The 19,432-nt window shown below is 36.3% G+C and overlaps 1 protein-coding gene across 1 annotated transcript in view; it reads left to right on the top strand.

Moving 5' to 3' along the window:
• LOC110023663 (NF-X1-type zinc finger protein NFXL2) overlaps positions 1 to 19,432 on the top strand; it is a 37,401-nt gene that overhangs the window by 13,798 nt on the left and 4,171 nt on the right. Inside the window, exons 4-11 of the mRNA XM_020723182.1 lie at positions 4,025 to 4,091; positions 8,129 to 8,221; positions 13,671 to 13,756; positions 14,055 to 14,217; positions 14,839 to 15,072; positions 15,474 to 15,664; positions 16,238 to 16,319; positions 18,687 to 18,893. Of these exons, the coding sequence (XP_020578841.1) occupies positions 4,025 to 4,091; positions 8,129 to 8,221; positions 13,671 to 13,756; positions 14,055 to 14,217; positions 14,839 to 15,072; positions 15,474 to 15,664; positions 16,238 to 16,319; positions 18,687 to 18,893 (1,123 nt within the window). The remainder of the gene's footprint in view (positions 1 to 4,024; positions 4,092 to 8,128; positions 8,222 to 13,670; positions 13,757 to 14,054; positions 14,218 to 14,838; positions 15,073 to 15,473; positions 15,665 to 16,237; positions 16,320 to 18,686; positions 18,894 to 19,432) is intronic.

The raw sequence follows: 19,432 nt of genomic DNA, 5'->3' as shown, positions 1-19,432 counted from the left end.
CGTAGGATTGGTGGCATGCACGTAAAGATTGGGGTTTAGATGTTAGATGATAAATACCAAAGAATTAAGTGGCATGTATGTAAACCTTCCCTCTAAATTTCAGGCTAGCTGCTTCAAACTGTTTAAGTAGCTCATCAAGTCTGCTCAGCAAGGGTAAGTTCACAACCTTAAACAAGAAAGAAATTTTGTGCTCCTTCTGTAAGAGCATCAACAAATCCACCCCATCCTAAGACCTTTTACAAGTAAACCGAATGCTTTAATCTGCTCTTTCAACATCTTTGCACCAGTCGAAAGCAACAAAATCAACTATGATGAACCAACAGAGGCCTTAACACGGCCCAACAATCTATCAAGATCAGAGAATTTACACAAATATTGGGCTATAACAACAATCACATCTGGATTATTTATTAAACCCTCACATTGGCTCGCTTGGACATAAAACCCCAAGAGGCGGTTGGTAGCAGGATTTTAGCAAGATTTAAACCCAAGTTATGCAGATCAGTAAAGATGACCTCCTACCGGTTTTTAAATCTTGTTTCTCTTCCAACTTTAAAATAGACTTAAGAGTTTCGATTAAGGTATTCGAAAACAAAGTTAAAGCAAGGAGGTAGAACCTGTACCGACGAATCTCAGAACTTTCAGGGAAGAAGGCAGCAAAAGGGGGAGGAGTCCGTTTAGGGCTGCTTCCGTGCAGAGGAGACGAGGCGAGCGGGAGAGAAGAGCGGGGGGTTCTGTCGATCAAGGAGGGTGGAAGCAAGGTCGAGCAGGGCTTCTTCTGCGTGCGGAAGAGCTCGCGGGATCGAGCTGGAAGAGCCGAATGGGAGCTGAATCGAGTAGAGTCGAGCGGGAGAGAGAGAGCTGGCAAGCGAGGGGACCCGAATCGAGCAGAGGAAGAGGGAGTTCGGTCGAGCGCTTCTGTTCGCAGAAGAGGAGCTGGGAGCTTTGTCGCGTGCTAAAGGGAGGAGCAGGCGAGCAGGATCAGGCGGAGTTCTTCGGCGCAGCAAGAAGTCGAGCGCTTCGGTTCTTCCTGTTGAGCGGGATCGAGCAGAGGCTTCGCTTGGGAGCGTGAAACCAGCGGGATCGAGCAGAGGAGCAGGGGGAAGAAAGCGAGCGGGAGAGTTCTCTTGGCCAGAGGGGATATCGAATGCTGCTTTTCGATGGAAAGGGTCTCAAATCGTGCCCAGAGCTCGAGGAAGAAGGTAAACATTCCTTTTAGAATTAATCGAAGTAGCCGTTACTTGAAAATTTTGGCGGGGACTTAAATAGTTTCCTTTCAAACAGCCAGCTCAATTAGAAAAATATAACATCAAATCATTTTCAATTAAGACCATTTTAAATCATTGTTTGAATTTTGAATTTTGAATTTTGAAATTTAAAATTACGTGAGCTGGTGATTAGCTCGTGCTCAACCCGACTTGGACACGGATTGAACCTGGGTTGAGCACAGACTTGCGCCCGCGAAACCATAGTATTGTGAGTGTCCTTCCTAGTTAAATTCGACGTCCCGGACGCATCCGTGTGATCCATTTCGTCATCCGGAGTCATCCGGGCGAGTTCGCAGATGGTCGAGCCAAAAAAAATGTCACTTTCGTGCGTGGTGTAGCGAGTGCGTTGCTGAGTCGCGGAGGGTTCACCTAAGACCGTCTGATCCTGTGGAAACTCATTTTCAGGCCTTCTACATGTTGGTCCTTAGCCATTGCAACTAGAAGTTGAGTGTTTGGAACCACTCATGCGAGTTATTCACAAAAAATGAGTCATGAAGTGGTTTGAAGTTTTACGGGAGGTGGGCTCCATTACTAGTCTGCTAAGATGGTCAACAAGAAATTCCTAAGGCTAGATTTTGGGTTCTGAGAGTAGGAAACTAAGACCTCACTGAAAATGAGGTCAACACACATGTTCTATTTAAACTAAGACGGGGTTTTTACATACACATAATTCTTATGTATTTACATATTTCACTCCTAAACTTTCATATTTACACACAACACTCAAATCTTTAATATCACATAAAAAATAGCACTTATTCCACTTTTTAATTTTGAAAACTCATTTTCATGCATAGGTTTAAAGCACCAAAGTGTTATTTATGCAAATATGAAAGTTTTGACTGAGATATGCAAATAAATAAGAATTTTGTGTTGAGTATGTAAACTTCCCAAATAGAATTATATCAAATATGATAAAACTTGATTGTCATTTAAACCAATCACTTGTAATTTGAGAACAAAAACCGAGTAAGATTAGCCATCACCAAATAGAAAACTACATCTCAGGCCAGTATCTCTAAAAAAATTACAAGTTCTGATTATCCCTAAAGATGGCTAGAAGGAATTACTGCCAACTAAAAATTTGCTGAACTAAATTAGAGAGGAAGTTGAATGTCACCTCAGATTCCCATGCTTATATTTACAAGCCTCTCTCAATTTACAGCTAATGGTCATGAAGCCCTATTTAAATCAATAAATATCCCATAATGCATGAGACTGCAGGGAATTGACTTTGCAGAAGGATGGAATAGCAGCAGGCAACAGACTAGTAACAAAAAGTTTGTAATAGATAACTCAATGATTTGAAACTAAGAGCTTATTTGGATTCAATTTTCTTTTCAAAACATATTTGTTTGGTGTGTTTTTAACATTTTTTAAAAAGTAAATTAACATGTTTTTGAAAACACTCTAAAGCGTTTTTGAAAACACTCAAACAATCATATTCAAGAGTGTTTTCGAAAACAATTATATCTTAATCAAATGTACCAAACACATTTCGTTTAAAACCAAAACATGAACTAAACAAAATAAAAAATAAAAGTGATTCCAAACTGCCCTGAAGGGGCTGAAAATTTTACAGACAGGAGAACACTGGGAGATCTGCGTAATCGTGTGACCTCAACTCTCTTTTTCTCGAACAATTCTTTCACCTAACCTACCAGATCATGACTCACGCTCAGCCTAACTGAGCTTGGACCTTGATCTTCCCTCCCCTGCTTTTTGTATACTCATTTGTAATACTATATTATATTTATATATAGTAGCAAGGTGACTACACATGCACACACACACACACTTGTATGAATATTTTAATTTATGGGCCATTTACATACATACCACTCATATCCCTGTATTTTCATATCTAACACCAAAACTTTTTACATTTATACCACCCAAATCTTTCACATCACATCAAAAGCACCACCATTTTAACTTTTCAACAATGTAATACACCTTTTCATGCATAGTTAAGGTGGTATGTATGTAAAAGGTTGAAGTTTAGCTGCTAGATATGTAGATACATAAGAATCGAGTTGTTTGTATGTAAATCTTCCTTAATTTATTCAGTAAATGATTCAAATAAACAGATGCAGAAGCTTTAACTGTCAGCAATTACTTTCTTGTTTTGAACTTAGAGATAACCTATCCGCAAGAACACAAAAGCTAACTAAAATTACTATGAGAATCAGCATTGTATAATTTGAATGAGTTTCCATTGCGGATAATCCAACTAGCTCATTGGTTTTCAAACTTTCCCGTGCTGAAGCATATGGAAATCCACAATTTCTCATCTTTTGTCTGATTTCAAAATTATGCTCCGTACTGATATAAAGGTAGCTGATGCTTCTTTACTGTACGGATTATGGTACGCCTAAAATTGATCAGGAGTTTATTACGTCAAATTAGTCTGTTTGTGTGTTATGCTTCTTTGCAATTGGTCCATTTCATGCAGAAGAATAATGCATTTTCATGCTTTAAAATTTCATTTTGTTCTTGGGTAATTTACATACATACCACCCAATTCTTATGTATTTATATATCTAACTTGTAAACTTTAATTATTACATTTATACCACCCAAATACCACTTTAACTTTTAAAAAGTGAAATATACCTTTTCATGCTTGGGGAAGGTGTTTATGTAAAAACTGAAGTATAGGTGTTAGATATGTAAATATAAAAGAATCGAGTGGTATCCATGTGAATCTTCTTTTTTTATCTGAATCTAACTTATACTTTTCATTTCTGTTTTAGAGGCTCGTGTGCCCCATGTCCTTTGATGGTGACGATTTCTTGCTTCTGCGGAGAAACATATTTCGAGGTGCAGTCATTATTTCTGGTTGATGATGATCTCTAGTTTCAGCCCTTGAATTGAAACCACCTGTTACTTGTTTTGTGAATTTTTATATGAGCTCTAATGAATTATCATTTGCCTCTAGTTTTATTTTGTTCATATTATTTTCCTTGAGTGATTATGGATCAATTGTTTTCCCTCATTGTAAAGGAAAGTCTCATGAGTGTTGTTTATGTTTTTTACGTTATCTTCCTGAAGCTTATAGTTTAAGGGTATAGGTAAATAACTCTGGATAATGTTGGCATAATCGGATCATGATGTTATGGCTCTACCATCTCTCAGATTATCAGCCTATAAGTTCACATGGTCAAAAAAGGTAATTACTGCTAGCTGCACGAACTTTTTATTAAGCCGTAAATTGTGTCATCTAGAAAAGCTTCATTGACCAAGAACCGTTGAAGGAACTTAGAATTCCTTTACAATGCATGATAACGAGAAAAAATGTATGGTTAAACAGTTTACTATCCTGGACAACCAGGCATATACACTTTATTTGTTGGGTTGGTTTGGTTTGGTTTGGTTTGGTTTGGTTTGGTTATGTAACACCCAAATTTCAAGGAATCAAATAAAGTTCGACACATTTGAAAAAGTATCCTAAAATTTTCATAAAGTTCTATCCATCTAGGCATGAGCTCGTTGTACGAGAGAATCTTCTCGTACTTCAGGCAGCTTCAGATGAAAGGGCTGTCACTCCCGCCATCTTCTCCACATGAACCAGTAACTCATGCATCTCCTTCTCTCGTTGGATCCCAGCCGATCAAGGGAAGGAATTTTCAATCTATTCCATTTATCAGACCAATGATTTGGGTGACATTCAACGTCCATTAGTTGCTACTACCTGGATGGTCAACCCCCCATCGTCGCTCATGGCCGGTGCCTGGGCTGCCGCCACTAGTGCCGTAGTTTTATCCTCACCAATATATGTCAGAGGCGAGTCATTTCTGAAGTCAATCGGATCAATGGCACTAAGAAACAATATAAAGTAAAGGAGATTGAAAAAATTCAAAATCTAACAAGTAAAACTAAGGCTCCTTATACCAAGGAGTTGATCCAACCTCTTAATCAACACATTGTTCTCATCGGGTAGTGCCATAGCACCAATGGCTTCTTGTGCCTCAGTCATTGACAGAGCACCTGCAGCTTCTTACACAGCCTCAGGCTGCGACAAAAGGTTGAACTAACGGGCCAATACTTGGGCTGCCCAATTTATCTCCATCACCTGCTCGGTTTTTCCTCTGTCGAGGACCAAGAAATAAGTTGGACGACCTCACTTGATCCATCGGCTCATTTATTTACCTCTTCTTGGTAGTGGTTTTCTTCTTGTTCTTACCTTTTTGATAGTGTCGCCTGTTCGATTTTCCGAAGGTGGTGTGAGAAGCACTTCCTAGCTGAGGACCTGAACGGGAGGATTCAACATTTTCTCTATGAAAGCGTTTGGGTGCCGATTGATTCAGAGATGCAGAGAAAATATGGAATGCTAAAGGAGTTCTGTCTTGCTCTATTTATAAGAACTAATGACGTGAAAATCTTAAGAGTTCAATTACTGAAGCACTGATCAAGAAATAAATGATATCCATTTTTTGCATTTAACTCTTTTATTCTTATCGCAATGCCGCTTTCATGAAATAAAAGAATCGGGGAACTGAAATATATATATTAAAATTGTGCCAACACGAATCCTAAGGAGATCAAATGATCCAGAAGGAAGAAAGTGACAAATGAGGGCCTACCAACAAAAAACCAAGAGGCCTACTCATCCGATTGGACATAGCCGTCCAAGCCAAAATTGAAGACCGATCGAGCCAGGAGGATAAAAGGAATGACCGAACGATTTGATTTCGATCCAACCAGACTAAAGCAGGACATATAAGTATCTGAGCTAACCACCACAAGTAAGTTGAATGACGACATCAACCTACTCCTAGTAGATCCGACTTGAGGAAAGAATCCAGTTCCTCACTATCGCCAACCTTCCACAGATGCCTCCAAGGCTCCTCATCATGGACCAAGAGTTAGCAATACAATGGAGTTTTATAGTCATTTCATAGGCTCTCCTCTCCGAGGAATGAGCTATCTATTGGGTTACAGTGATTCACCCTCTACACAATAGTCTGATATTGCCTAGTCGATAGGAGCTCTTCCTTCAAGGATGGAGGTTTGACAGTTAGACTAGATTAACAGATTAGCAAACCTAGCTGACCGAATCAGTTCTACTGACTCGAAGCTAGTCAAGCTCAGCTGACGATAACACTGGCTTGGTCTAGTCAATCAGATCGCCCTTACCGAGTTGATATGCTAGTCCGATCAGTTGAGTAAGAGAGCGGTCGAGCCATAGACTCTTATATGAAAAATTCCTAGAATATCTTGTACAACTTCATTAAAGTAGGTGCAAACATTTAATATCACTATATTATAACCCACCCCTATAAATATGGAGATTATTTTAAGAGATGGACAAGACGTATTGATGTTTATTATTATTTAGTCTTCTATCTATCTCTCTGTCTCTTTTCTTACGCTTTATTCATTGGCGTGTGATTCCCAGACAAATCATGATTCAATAATAGATTAAATCGAATTGAATGAAATTAATATGTGAATGATACAAGCTACATAGATTACTTACATGTGCGTGCTGATTATGATGGAATTTATCCCCTTATAGTATTCACCGGGGACGCTAAGGTACCCTTGCATATAATTGAAAATGATAAGTAATATTAATGCACTTTTACTGGTATAAATTTTAGTCGGTGTTTCAGTAACAATTGTGCAAATAAAATGTTATATATAAGAAAATGATATTACAATATAATTGAATGTTATGAAACTCATTGAATAATCATATTTGGCTAATAAATTGTTATTTCTCATATGTTGATTTATCTTAAATAGACTAGCATATTTATGATTTTTTTATTCATTATATTACTAGAATTTAGAAGTAGGAGTATTCATTGGCTACTGGAGCTCACTATAGTTTAAATTAACTCTTTCAGGTTTAAGGTTTTTTTAAAGATGAGTAATGAAGAAAAAAATGAGTATAGAAGACGAAGTCAACAAACATGAAGGTAAATTTATTATTTGGTTAATTAAATCTTTAATCATTAGTAGCTCTTTTTTAATTTTTAATTTAACATAAAATAATTAAATTTTAATTTCACCGTCTCACTGTTCTTTCGCCACTTTAAAATTCCAAGCCTTTGGGCCGAGTCGTGAAAATACTATTATGTGATGATACATGTAGATGCGGTTAAGGACAGTGAAAAATCATTGGGCTTTGTTTGGTTCGAGCTCATTTTAAGCTTAAAGCCTCTTTAGTCACATAAGCTAATCAATTGTATAAATGATTGGACTTAGTGACGTGGTTTCAAGTGTTGTTTTATAGAGCTTAAAATTCAACTGCTCTAAAAAAGAAGCAGGACTCAACCATCACTTATCTCTTTGATGCTTCTTCGCTTATTTCCTGACGTTTGTAGTTCTCACGATTGGCTTCAATGTTGTTTCATTTCTTACGTGATTTTCTTACCATTGTATGAGTATCCTTTTTGCTCATCCTTAAACGGAATTTGAGTTGTGAGGATCCTCCTCGTCCCTTCCCCCTTTTTTTGTGTTGTTTTTTTTTTTTTTTTTGTTATTCACCCCAAAAGGTCTAATCTAGTAAGGGTTTGACATAATTCTGACAATTTATGGCTTTGCTTTTCTGAGTCCCTTTACTCCGCTGTTGGCGTCCAGGTTTTAAATCATTACTGATTCACCATTTTTTGTTTGAACAATAAAATTTTGACTTTTCTTTTCTTTGGTAAGGAGTGATACCTTAGTGAGCTGTAATTATTGTTACTAATATATTTTATGGGAAGTTACCAAGATATCATGAAATTTTGATCTAAAAAATTAATCATCATCTATTATTGCTGGCAGCACTTTTGTTTACTTTTCTATCTTTTTTCATTCAAAATTCTTTTATGCGTTGCTAATTTTTGTTTCTAATGGTGCTTGTTTAGGTCCCATGTGGTGTTGAAAAGAATCAAAGGCCTCCAAAATGCCCCAAAGCTTGTCATGTGTCGCGTTTGTGCAAACACCAATTTCAGTGTCGGGTATCTTTTTTTTACTATTTTCTGGACCTTGATGAATGAATGCAGTCATGGCAGTTTTTGTGACAATATGTGACTCCACTCGTCTTTGTGGAGCCTTGCATAATATCCTGATGAAAAGAATTGGATCATTTTTATTTTGTTAATATACAGTCCAATGTTTGGATGAAGAGAATCATTGCTTTGCTGCTCTCACTCTCTCTCTCACTCTCTCTCTCTCTCTCTCTCTCTCTCTCTTTCTTGTGGTGTGTATTGCCAATTGAGAATTGGAGACGTTTGATTTGTTTAATTTTAGGGGGCACTTTACATGTGTAGGCGCGATTCTTATATATTTACAAATCTCAAACCTAAACTTTCTTATTCACACACAAAGCAATAATAATACTTTTTAAAAATCAAACACGAGTTTTAATGCATAGGTTTAACACACAAAAATGTTGTGGCGCGGGGTGCGAGTCTTTGTATCGAGGTACTAACAGTGCCCCATGCGGACGCTAAAATAGCGCTCGGACACAAGGAGTCGTGGGAGCCAACCTGCGAACCATTAGGATGGAATGCAAAGCTGACTCACGAACTATCAATTCAGTTGGGAGCAGCGCGAGGTTACCGCAACCAGGAAGTATTTTCTAGGTTCTTTCGCTTTTTATTTCTGTAGGTTTCTTTTCTTTTCTATTTTTCTCTAAGAGTTTATAAATAGTTGTTTCCTTATGTAAGAGTTCAGTTCTAGTAGAGTTGTTTTCTAATCTCAGGCGAGGATTATCTGGTTCTCTTCTCTCTTGTTAGAGTTGTATCCGACGAAAGGTGGTGCTTTGGTTGTATCTTTTGCTGCGAGGTGGTGTTGTAAACTTCCAACCTCCTTCGCTTCTTCTCCCCGACACCCTTTTCTACCTCTTCCTTAGCTGTCAACCACCCTCATATTCCTCCACCACTCTACCGTCACCCCTACTTCCTCCACGACCTCGCCGTCCCACCTACCTATAACCAACCAAACACAATCCCTACTTACCCAAACAACCACTCACCCTGCTGACGTTGCCACCGTCCTCAAATCTCTCCTCTACCAGAGATTCATCTATTATTGTATTTCCCTTTTGTTTGAGTCGTGTTGTAACACTATTTTTATATTAATAAAAAATTATTTTTGTGTTTCGCCACATCCCAACTAATTTTAGTATCATTTGGTATCAAGCTAATCCAACTCTAGTCCCATCCTAGGATTTCCTCACATCCGCCTCTACCCAATCTACCTCCAATTTTTTTTTTTTCCTTATGATTCCCAAGCCTAGCCATGCCACCACATAGAAATACACTAGACTTGGCCCGGGAAGAGATTCAACGAGAAATCTATCGTCTGCAACGGAGACTAGTAGAGATGGATGACAAGAACCAGCAATAGGTCACCTTTGACCGTGATCAGGAGAGTCGAACAGAAGATGGTGATGAGGAGATAAATCCGTTCCACAGAGAAGATCACAGTGACGAGGAATATCGACCACACCATTTTGGTATCCAATATAAAAGAAGGCCGAGAGAAGAGCCCCCTTATGGAGGTTAGCGGGACTTTGACATCAAGATGGAGCCCCCTTATGGAGGTCTTATGGAGGTCAGCGGGACTTTGACATCAAGATGGAGCCCCCTTATGGAGGTCAGCGAGACTTTGACATCAAGATGGGCCTCCCTGAATTTGGGGGAGGCATGGTTTCCGATGAGTTTATCGACTGGCTGCAATCAGTCGAACAAATCTTCGAGTATGAAGACGTACTAGAGGACAAATGAGTCAAGCTAGATGCAATCAAATTGAAGAAAAAGGCCTCCTTATGGTGGGAAAATCTACAAAGGCAAAGGATATTATAATGCAGTGAAATGATAACCAAGCGGGAGAATATGAAGAAGACAATATAGAGGAAAAACCTCCCACCGCAATATTGCCAAGACATGTTTCGAAAACTTCACAACTTACAACAACGAAATCTTTCAGTTGAGCAGTTCATAGCCCAATTCGACGACTTACAATTGAAATGCGAGCTGACAGAGTTAGAGGAACATACGATAGCCAAATATCTCAGGGGCCTAAAACCCATCATCAGCAATATGGTACAGTTGCAACCGTATTGGATGTTATGGGATATCCAGACCCTAGCCTTGAAAGTGGAAAGACAACAAAAGCAAAGTCAGCAACAATCGTCCTTTAGACCACCATCTTCAGCTAAACAATCATCTGCAACTTCTATAGCCGATAGAGGTACCTCGGGAGGAAATTAAAAATTTGGACAAGGAATGGATTAGGCAGATCAGAGTGGGGAATAGCCAGAGAAAGGTGGTTCCTCCATTATAGTGTCGACCAGAAAATGTTTCAAGTGCCGCAGCTACGGTCACAGAGCCTCCAGCTGCCCAACAAGTTGAGTTGTTACACTCACAGACCAATGTACTGTCGGGAGGTCAATGAGGAGTCAGAGAGCTCAGAAGAACTTCAGCTCCACAGAGATGAGGGAGAAGCGTTAGTCGTTCGGCGAATGCTGCAGAATGAGCTAGAACGAGACAAATCCTGATTAAGGCATAGCATTTTCCGCACCAAGTGCATCGTCAAGGGGAAGGTCTGCAGCCTGATCATCAACAGTGGGAGCTACGAGAACGTTGTGTCCACGCTCATAGTGAAAAAATTAGGATTGGACACAAAAGCATCTCTAATCATATTCTCTTACCTGACCGAAGAAGATAAACGAGATACGTGTGATCAACAGTGCCTAGTTGATTTTTCCATTGGAACCTAGCTACACGAACTGGTATGGTGCGACATGGTTCCTATGGACACCTGCCACATTCTGCTAGGAAGGCCCTGACAGTTTGATCGCAAGACTCGACACAACGGGTTTAAGATCATTTATTCTTTCAAGAAGGATGGGAAATGTATCGTTCTACTACCTGCTAAGGATGCAAAAGGCAGAAGCAATACATAGGCAACATGAGTTCCTCGTATTACTTTCTTGCAGTCAGTTGAGATGCCCTTGTAATACTAGCATTAGTACTAGAAGGAAGCTACCGTTGCTACTGGACTTTCAAGATGTTATGAACGACAACTCGCCAGAGGGATTACCACCACTAAGGGACATCCAACACGCTATTGAACTTATACCAGGATCCGTATTACCAAATCGACCAACCTACAAAAAATTAAGACCGGAGGAGTACGAAAACTACAACTACAAGTGCAGGATCTCGTCGGAAGGGGCCTAGTCCGATAAAGCACCAACTGATGTGCAGTCCCTACTCTGATGGTGCTAAAAAAGGATGGATCATGACGAATGTGCATCGACAGCCAAGCCATTAATAAGATTACCATAAAATATTGATTTCCCATTCTCACTTGGATGATCTCCTAGATTAGCTGTGTGGAGACTTGCACAACGGATATCATCAAATACAAATGAGGCCATGAGACGAGTGGGACTGCCTTCAAGACGCGAGACGAACTTTATGAGTGGACTGTTATGTCTTTCACAAACGTTTTAATTTGAGATTTTGAGACCAAATCAACTTCTCATTGCTCCTCACAATTTTTCTCTACTTCTTTCTACCTTTATCTCATTAACGAATAGACTGTGCGTATTTTTTACTCAAGTTCATGGGAGCGGTGGACTTCAATACTACCTTTGTAATTGGTAACATGGGCCAAGATGTTTACAAGAGGATGATCTTGATGCCATTTAGAAAGCACATGATATTTTATAGAATTTAGCTTTTTCTATTTATAGAAAATGAGTTGCCAAAATGATTTCCACTCAAGGAGTTAGGCATCTTCATACATTCTTGTTCTTCATGTGTTATTGTTCTACAATCTGATCAGAATCTCTCTGATGATAACTCACTAATATTGAATTAAATCATCATAGTTCTTTGTGCAACTTCGTGGAGTTTTCTTGTGGATGTTTTACGTGCGGACCAATGATCTTTAAGTTAATTCCTTTCATGCAAACCAAGGATTTGGATGTAATAGATCTTGAGTTCAATCCATGGGTGGAAGTCACTTTATTTGGTCATTTGGCTTTGCTCATATTTTGAACCTTGATTTGAGCCTTTTTTACCTTATAGTTTTTTGTTTAGTCATTATTAAAATTCGTTCAACCGTCATTACTTTCTGGCTTCGCTTAATCATCTTGAATCATGAATTTACTTATTATTTTTTAAACTTTGCTTAAATGTTGTTAACCATAATTTGAGGCTTTTTAGCTTGTAGGCTTTTTCGTAATCATCCTAAGGTTTCAATTAGTTTTGTTTAGTCCATTGGCTTTGTTCGGTCATTATAATAACTAGCTTAAGCTTTACAGCCTTAAATTTCACTAGACTGCTCTCAAATCTTAACTCAAGCTTCTTTTTTTGCCTGTTATGCTATTTCATATGAAAATCGTCTCGATTATTATGTCCATTAGGCTTTGTTCTTCAATCATGATTTTTTACTAGAGCATGTGTTTTGGAGGCTTTGCTCATCAATATGAAAATCTGTTCTATCCTTGTATTCTTTAGGCTTTGTTCAATCACCATGAAAACTTGTTTTTGCTTTTTTAGCTTATAGGCTTTTCTTACTATCTTGAACATTAGCTCAAGCTTTTTTGGGCCAATAGGTATAAGTTGACTACTACGAGAAGAAGATTTTTTTAGGGCTTTTGATCTCATTAAAGAAACAATCAGATATTTTGTCTGGATAAGTTATTTTTTCTAGAAAGAATGATATGTTTGCCTTGGTTGCTTCTATAATACACAAGTTGAAAGAGTTTAGAAATATATGATCCCTTTGACTTTTTTTCTTTTTTGTCTCTTCTGGTATGGCCTTTATCATTCATTCCACTCCAGATGGCTTTTTTGTGTAAAATCATTTGTGAAAAGTTACATACGGAACACACATTTCTTATCTTTACATATCTCACACCCAAACTTTCGTATTTACGTACATAGCACTTTGTTGCTTTAAATCTATGCATGAAAATGTGTATTTGACTTTTAAAAAATGGTAATAGTATTATTTTTTATGTGATACTAAAGATTTGAGTGCTATGTGTGTAAATACGAAAGTTTGGGCGTGAGATGCAAATACATAAGAATTGTTTGCCATGTATGTAAATGCCCCAAAAGTTTATCCATGAATGTAAAGAAATCTTCATTCAATTTCCATGAAATTCTTTCTTTGTTTCCTTCTAAGTGACATGATGTTTAATATCCCACATAGAAGATAACAAAATGGTCCCAAGACAATTTTTGAGAGCCCGTCTTAATTCCAGACTATCTAATGTGCCCAATCATATTTGAGAATTTAGAGGACTAAATTGAACACATTTATAAAATGGTTCTATATAAAAATCATTTAATAAATTTTGATCTTTTTCTCCTAATAACCTTTATTTTTTTGTAAGATTATTTTTCCAATGTCAAGTCACTTTTAATTTCTCATTGTCTACAGCCACACAAATGTCACTATGGTGCTTGCCCGCCTTGCAGAATTATTTGTGGAGAAGAACATCCATGCGGTCATAGCTGTAAACATAGGTGTGGACTCTAGATTTGGAGTTGTTTTCTATTCCCAAGCTTTCTATTAACTCTGATAATTGAGTTAATATTTTCAAAAAGAGGCTCAATTCTTATGTATTTACATATCTAACACCTAAACTTTAACTGTTACATTTATACTACCCAAATATTTCATATCACATAAAAAAATATCACTATTTTAACTTTTAAAATGTAAAATGCACCTTTTCATGTATTTAAAAATTGAAGTTGAAGTATTAGATTTGTAAATATGTAAGAATGAGTGGTGTGTGTGTAAATATTCTTTTTTATGTAGATGCCATGGTCCAATCCCTCCTCCCAACCCGGTGTTCACACTGAAACCAAAGAAGAAGAAAATGGAGAAAATTCTTGGAGTTACACCTGGATTAGCATGCCCCACTTGTGAAGAAATTATATGGGTAGCATGCCTTGGCCAACACATTGGTGAAGAACGTCCGGTTCGTACCTTAACAACTCCTCTGGGACCGTTTGGGTGCACTTTTATTTTTTTATTTTCTATTTATTATTTTCATTTTTGTTTTATTTTTTGAATTGAAACAACTCATGTACGGCATATTTGATTAAGATATGATTATTTTCAAAAATATTCAAAACATCTAAAAGCTATTTCCTAGTGTGTTAATTTGTTTTTAGAAACAAAAAATAAACGTGTTATTTATGTACATGCCACACAATTCTTATGTATTTACATATCTAAGGCCTAAATCTTAATATTTACATGCATACATCTACATCTTTTAACATCACATAAAAAATACCACCATCACTATCTTTTTAGAATTGAAATACACATTTACATGCATAGGTTTATGACACCTTGATAAAGTGTAAATATCAAATTTTGGGTATTATGCGAAATGTATGTAATTTTTCGAAAAAAAAAAATGTAAAACACATTAAATAATCATATTTTTGAAAATAAAAGAAAAAACAAGAGCTAAAAATAACAAAATTGATCCCAAATGCACCACCCTAAAACTAGCATCATATGCAGTTAATATCTGATCTTCATAAGGTTACTTTTCCTCCTTGTTTACCTGTTATTGTTCATTTTTCAGATGGTTTGCTCAAAAAAGGCACAGTTTTCATGCAATAACCTATGTGGAAGTCTTCTTTCTTGTGGCAATCATTACTGCACAAAGCCTTGTCATGCTGTAAAGTATCAGCCATCATCATTGGATGAAAATGAAAGTTGTGAAAATGATTTGGCACAAAAGCAAGAGCCTTTACTTTTAGATGCTGCAAGAGAACACGCAGAGCCGTGTGAAGAGTGTCTTCTTCCATGCGAAAAGGTTTGATTTGGTAAAACTTAGATATCTCACACCTAAACTTTCACATAGCACTGTGGATATTTAAACCTTTGCATGAAAATGTATATTTTACTTTGAAAAATTGGTGATGGTGCTATTTTTACGTGATGCTAAAGATTTGGGTGCTATGCGTGCAAATATGAAAGTTTAGATGTGACATATATGTAAATTCATAAGAATTGTGTGCTATGTATATAAATACCCATTTTTTTTTAAAATGTATTGCTTATGACATTTTAATACTATTTTCTTGTGGTATTTCTCATTTATTCATGAACATACTTTTGAATAAAAACACTAGGAAGCCAATCTCTGATGATCTATTTAAAATGTGCTCTTCCACCATCTCATGTAGACATATTTTAGTTTGAAATATTTTTCAGGTTAGGGAGCCTGCATGCTCGCACCCATGCCCTTTGCGGTGTCATTGTGATAGTTGTCCCCCTTGTGAGGTTCTTCTCAAAAGATCGTGTCATTGTGGTGCTATGGTGCATGTTTTCAAGTGCACTGACTACAATGGGTTGAACGAAAAGGAGCAACAACTGATACGATCATGTCGTGGTCCATGCCATAGGTAATTTGTAGTGCCATTTATTCGTTGTTTAAGCTTTTGGTTTCTTTGATTTCCTTGTCATTTTACAATGATGCATTTTGTATGGAGTAAAGTGTCAAATAGTCACTGAACCTTTTAATCCGAGATTCTATAAAAATGCTAAATTAATCCATGGACTTTTTTAATATGGGCTGATTCCTCGTTAAAAGAGTCTAGGGACTAAATTGACATGTTTATAGAGTCGGGGATTAAAATGGAACTCTACGAAGAGTCATGGGGCTATTTTGACAATTTTTTCATTTTTTATGTAAATATGTGCAGTAAATAATGAGAAGCTGGTCTTTATCCTCTCCTAGCTCTATCCATCATGTAATAAACCTTTTTTTTACATAAAATGTTCATTATTTCTGGACATGGTACCCCAATTTTATTCTTAATTGGATAGACCATTCATATTGTCCATCATAAAACATGATTTGCAGTTGCAGTATGCTTGTAATGCTACATTTCATTATTTTGTTCACTAATATTGTATGCATTTTTTATTTGTCGATTCATCTTTTAAAATGTTTTACATTTTTATTCTGTTTACAGAAAATTACCTAATTGTCCTCATTTATGCTCTGAACTTTGTCATCCTGGACAGTGCCCATCTGTTAATCTATGCAGTAAAAAGGTATACTTCTAAATTTTTGTCCTCCAAAGTTCGCTTTAGTCATTTTCTTTGTTTTCCATTCAAGAGTTATAGCCGTCATTTTATAATACACAACTACCTTCCAAATAATTTCTTACGCCTCAATCATGGATACACATTTTGACTGTCAAATAGTATAACACGTTATTGTTGCTAATTATAAAATTGTTTCATGGTTCATCAATGTGTTTTTCAAAAAGGCGTATTTACATACATAGCACACAATTCTTATGTATTTAAATATCTCACACCTAAACTTTCATATTTGCACACATAGCACTCAAATCTTTAATACAACAACAACAACAAAGCCATAATCCTACTACGTGGGGTCGGCTACATGAATCCTTTTTCTCCATTGCGTCCTATTTAGTGTCATACTTTCATTTAGTTCTAGTAAATTAAGTTCATTTTTAATACAATAAGCCCAAGTCTTCCTAGGTCTACCTCTGCATTTCTTAACGCAAGTCAAATCTAAAACATCAACTCTCCTAATCAGATCATCAGATGGTCGACATTTAATGTGACCAAACCATCTAAGACGACTTTCTCTAATTTTGTCCGTCACAAGAGCTACACCAACCCTATCACGGATATATTCATTTCGCATTTTGTCTCAAGTGTAAAGCCACTCATCCACCTAATCATTCTCATCTCGGCAACACTTAACTTATTATTATGCTTCTCTTTTAAAGGCCAACATTCAACGCCATATACCATTGCAGGTCTCACCACCGTCTTATAAAAATTTTATGTCAGTCTATGTGGTACTTTTCTATCACACAAAAGGCCTGAAGCATTCCTCCACTCCAACCAACCAACTTGAATTCTACTATTAACATCCCCATCTATATCACCATCGCTTTGAACAACGGACCCAAGATATCTAAATCGTTTACACCTTTTAATAATTTGATCACCCAAAGTCACATTTCTGTCACTAGAACTATTACTACTAAAATTACATTCCATGTATGCAGTTTTAGTTCTACTTAAATGAAGGTCTTTATACTCCAATGTAGACCTCCATAATTCAAGTTTTTCCTAGGCTTTTTCTCTCGTTTTAATATCACATAAAAAATAAGGCTTTTATCATTTTTTTTAAAAGTCAAATATACCTTTTTCATGCATAGGTTTAAAGCACCAGGGTGCAGCATATGTAAATATGAAAGTTTTGGTGTGAGATATGTAAATACATAAGAATTGTGTGTTACGTATGTAAATTTCCCTCTTCAAAATTTATTTGCCCTTCATGATGATTCAACTTTCAGTTATCATAATAATGTCACCAGTATGATTTCATCAGCGTTGAAGGATATAATTAGTTTTTAGAAGACAGCAAATGTTACCTGATATATTAATGATTTCTACGTACTTCCATGTTAAAAAAAACATCCACAAGGATGAGTAATAGGCATAAAACGTAAAATCTGAATAGATTCTGTATTTTTGGGCAAGTGTGAGACATCAATATGTTTTTGAAAATTCAAGGTTGTTAATTTGTAAAGCGAAATGTGACACAAAAAATTTATTATATTTTATAGTGCGAAGCACAAACAAAGAATACACTTCAATAGTTTAATTAAATGAGAGCACATATCACAAGAACTATTATACATCATTATTCTTTTTAACAACATTTTACATATCTAAATTATAAATTTTTCTATAATATTTTAAGTCAAGTAGGAACAAGAAAATATATTAGGGTCATTTACATTCATACCACCCTATTCCTATGTATGCACATATCTAACATCTAGACTTTACATTTCTACTAACCCAATCTTTCGTATCATTTCAAAAATAACACCTTTTTAATTTTTAAAAGTAACCTTTTTTGCATATATAAGTGACATGTATGTAAAATTGAAGTTTAATACTTAGGAATTGAGTCTTATGTCTGCAAATCTTTCTATTTTTAATGCTAAAAAGCTGTTGGCTGTATGGTTTGGGAATTTCATGCATTTGCCTCTTCAATATCTGTGTTCCCTCGTTAAAGTTGAGCTTTGATAAGTTTCCATACATATATATAGGCCCATCTGTCATGCAAATCGAGTAGGCATAACTTTTAGGGAAATTTATACACAGTTGTTTTGTATTTACATATATAACACCCAAAGTTTGATATTTGCACTTATTACACTTTGGTGTCATGCATATAAAGTATGAAAATGTGTTTTCACTTTTAAAAAGATAATTATTGTGATATTCTTATGTGATGTAATGTTAAAGATTTGAGTGATATGCTAATTGTTATGAATGTTTATACATAAGCGTTGGGTGGTATGTATGAGAAGTGCCCCTAACTATTAATCAACTCTTACATTTTGTTTACTCTGTTGCAAGGTTACCGTTCGCTGTGCATGCAATAGTCTTAAAAAGGAATGGCTTTGTCGTGATGCCCAAAATTTCTACCGCGAAACAGGTCGAGATTCTAAAGATGTTGTAAAGAACTTGTTTGGAGTTGGTTTGATCCCATGCAATGCAGACTGTAAAAGCAAGGTGAAAACTACTGATGCAGAATTGCTAATTCGAAAAGTTCAAGTGCCCAAGGTATTTATGTAAAGAATGTTACATGGAAATTATTCCTTTTATGTCCGAAGTTTTTTCTGATTGATTCACTTGGCCCTGTTGTATATATGTTCAAGCTCTCTTTTTTTTTTTTTGGCTTTAGTGCCTAAACTTCTTGTGCATTTACATATCTAACACCTAAACTTCAATTTTTAAATATATGCCATCTTACTTATGCATGAAAAGTGCATTTCACTTTTTTAGAAGTTAAAATAATAGTGTTTTTGATGCGACATGATTTGGGTGGTATAAATGCCAAAAGTAAAGTTTAGGTGTTAGATATGTAAATACGTAGGAATTGGGTGGTATGCATGTAAATTCCCCTATTCTTGACATGCAACCCACACAATCCTTTTGTATTTACAGATATAGCACCCAAAGTTTGATATTTACACTTATAACACTTTGGTGGCATGAAACTATGTTGGAAAAAGTGTATTTTACCTGTAGGAAGTTAGTAATGATGGTATTTTTGTATGATGTTAATGATTGAGTGTTATAGATGCAAATAAGAAAGATTA

The sequence above is a fragment of the Phalaenopsis equestris genome, unplaced genomic scaffold (genome assembly GCF_001263595.1).
Source record: "Phalaenopsis equestris unplaced genomic scaffold, ASM126359v1 Scaffold000226, whole genome shotgun sequence".
Classification (NCBI taxonomy): Eukaryota; Viridiplantae; Streptophyta; class Magnoliopsida; order Asparagales; family Orchidaceae; genus Phalaenopsis; species Phalaenopsis equestris.
Note: the sequence above shows the minus strand (reverse complement) of the source record. Positions and strands in the feature narration are given on the sequence as shown.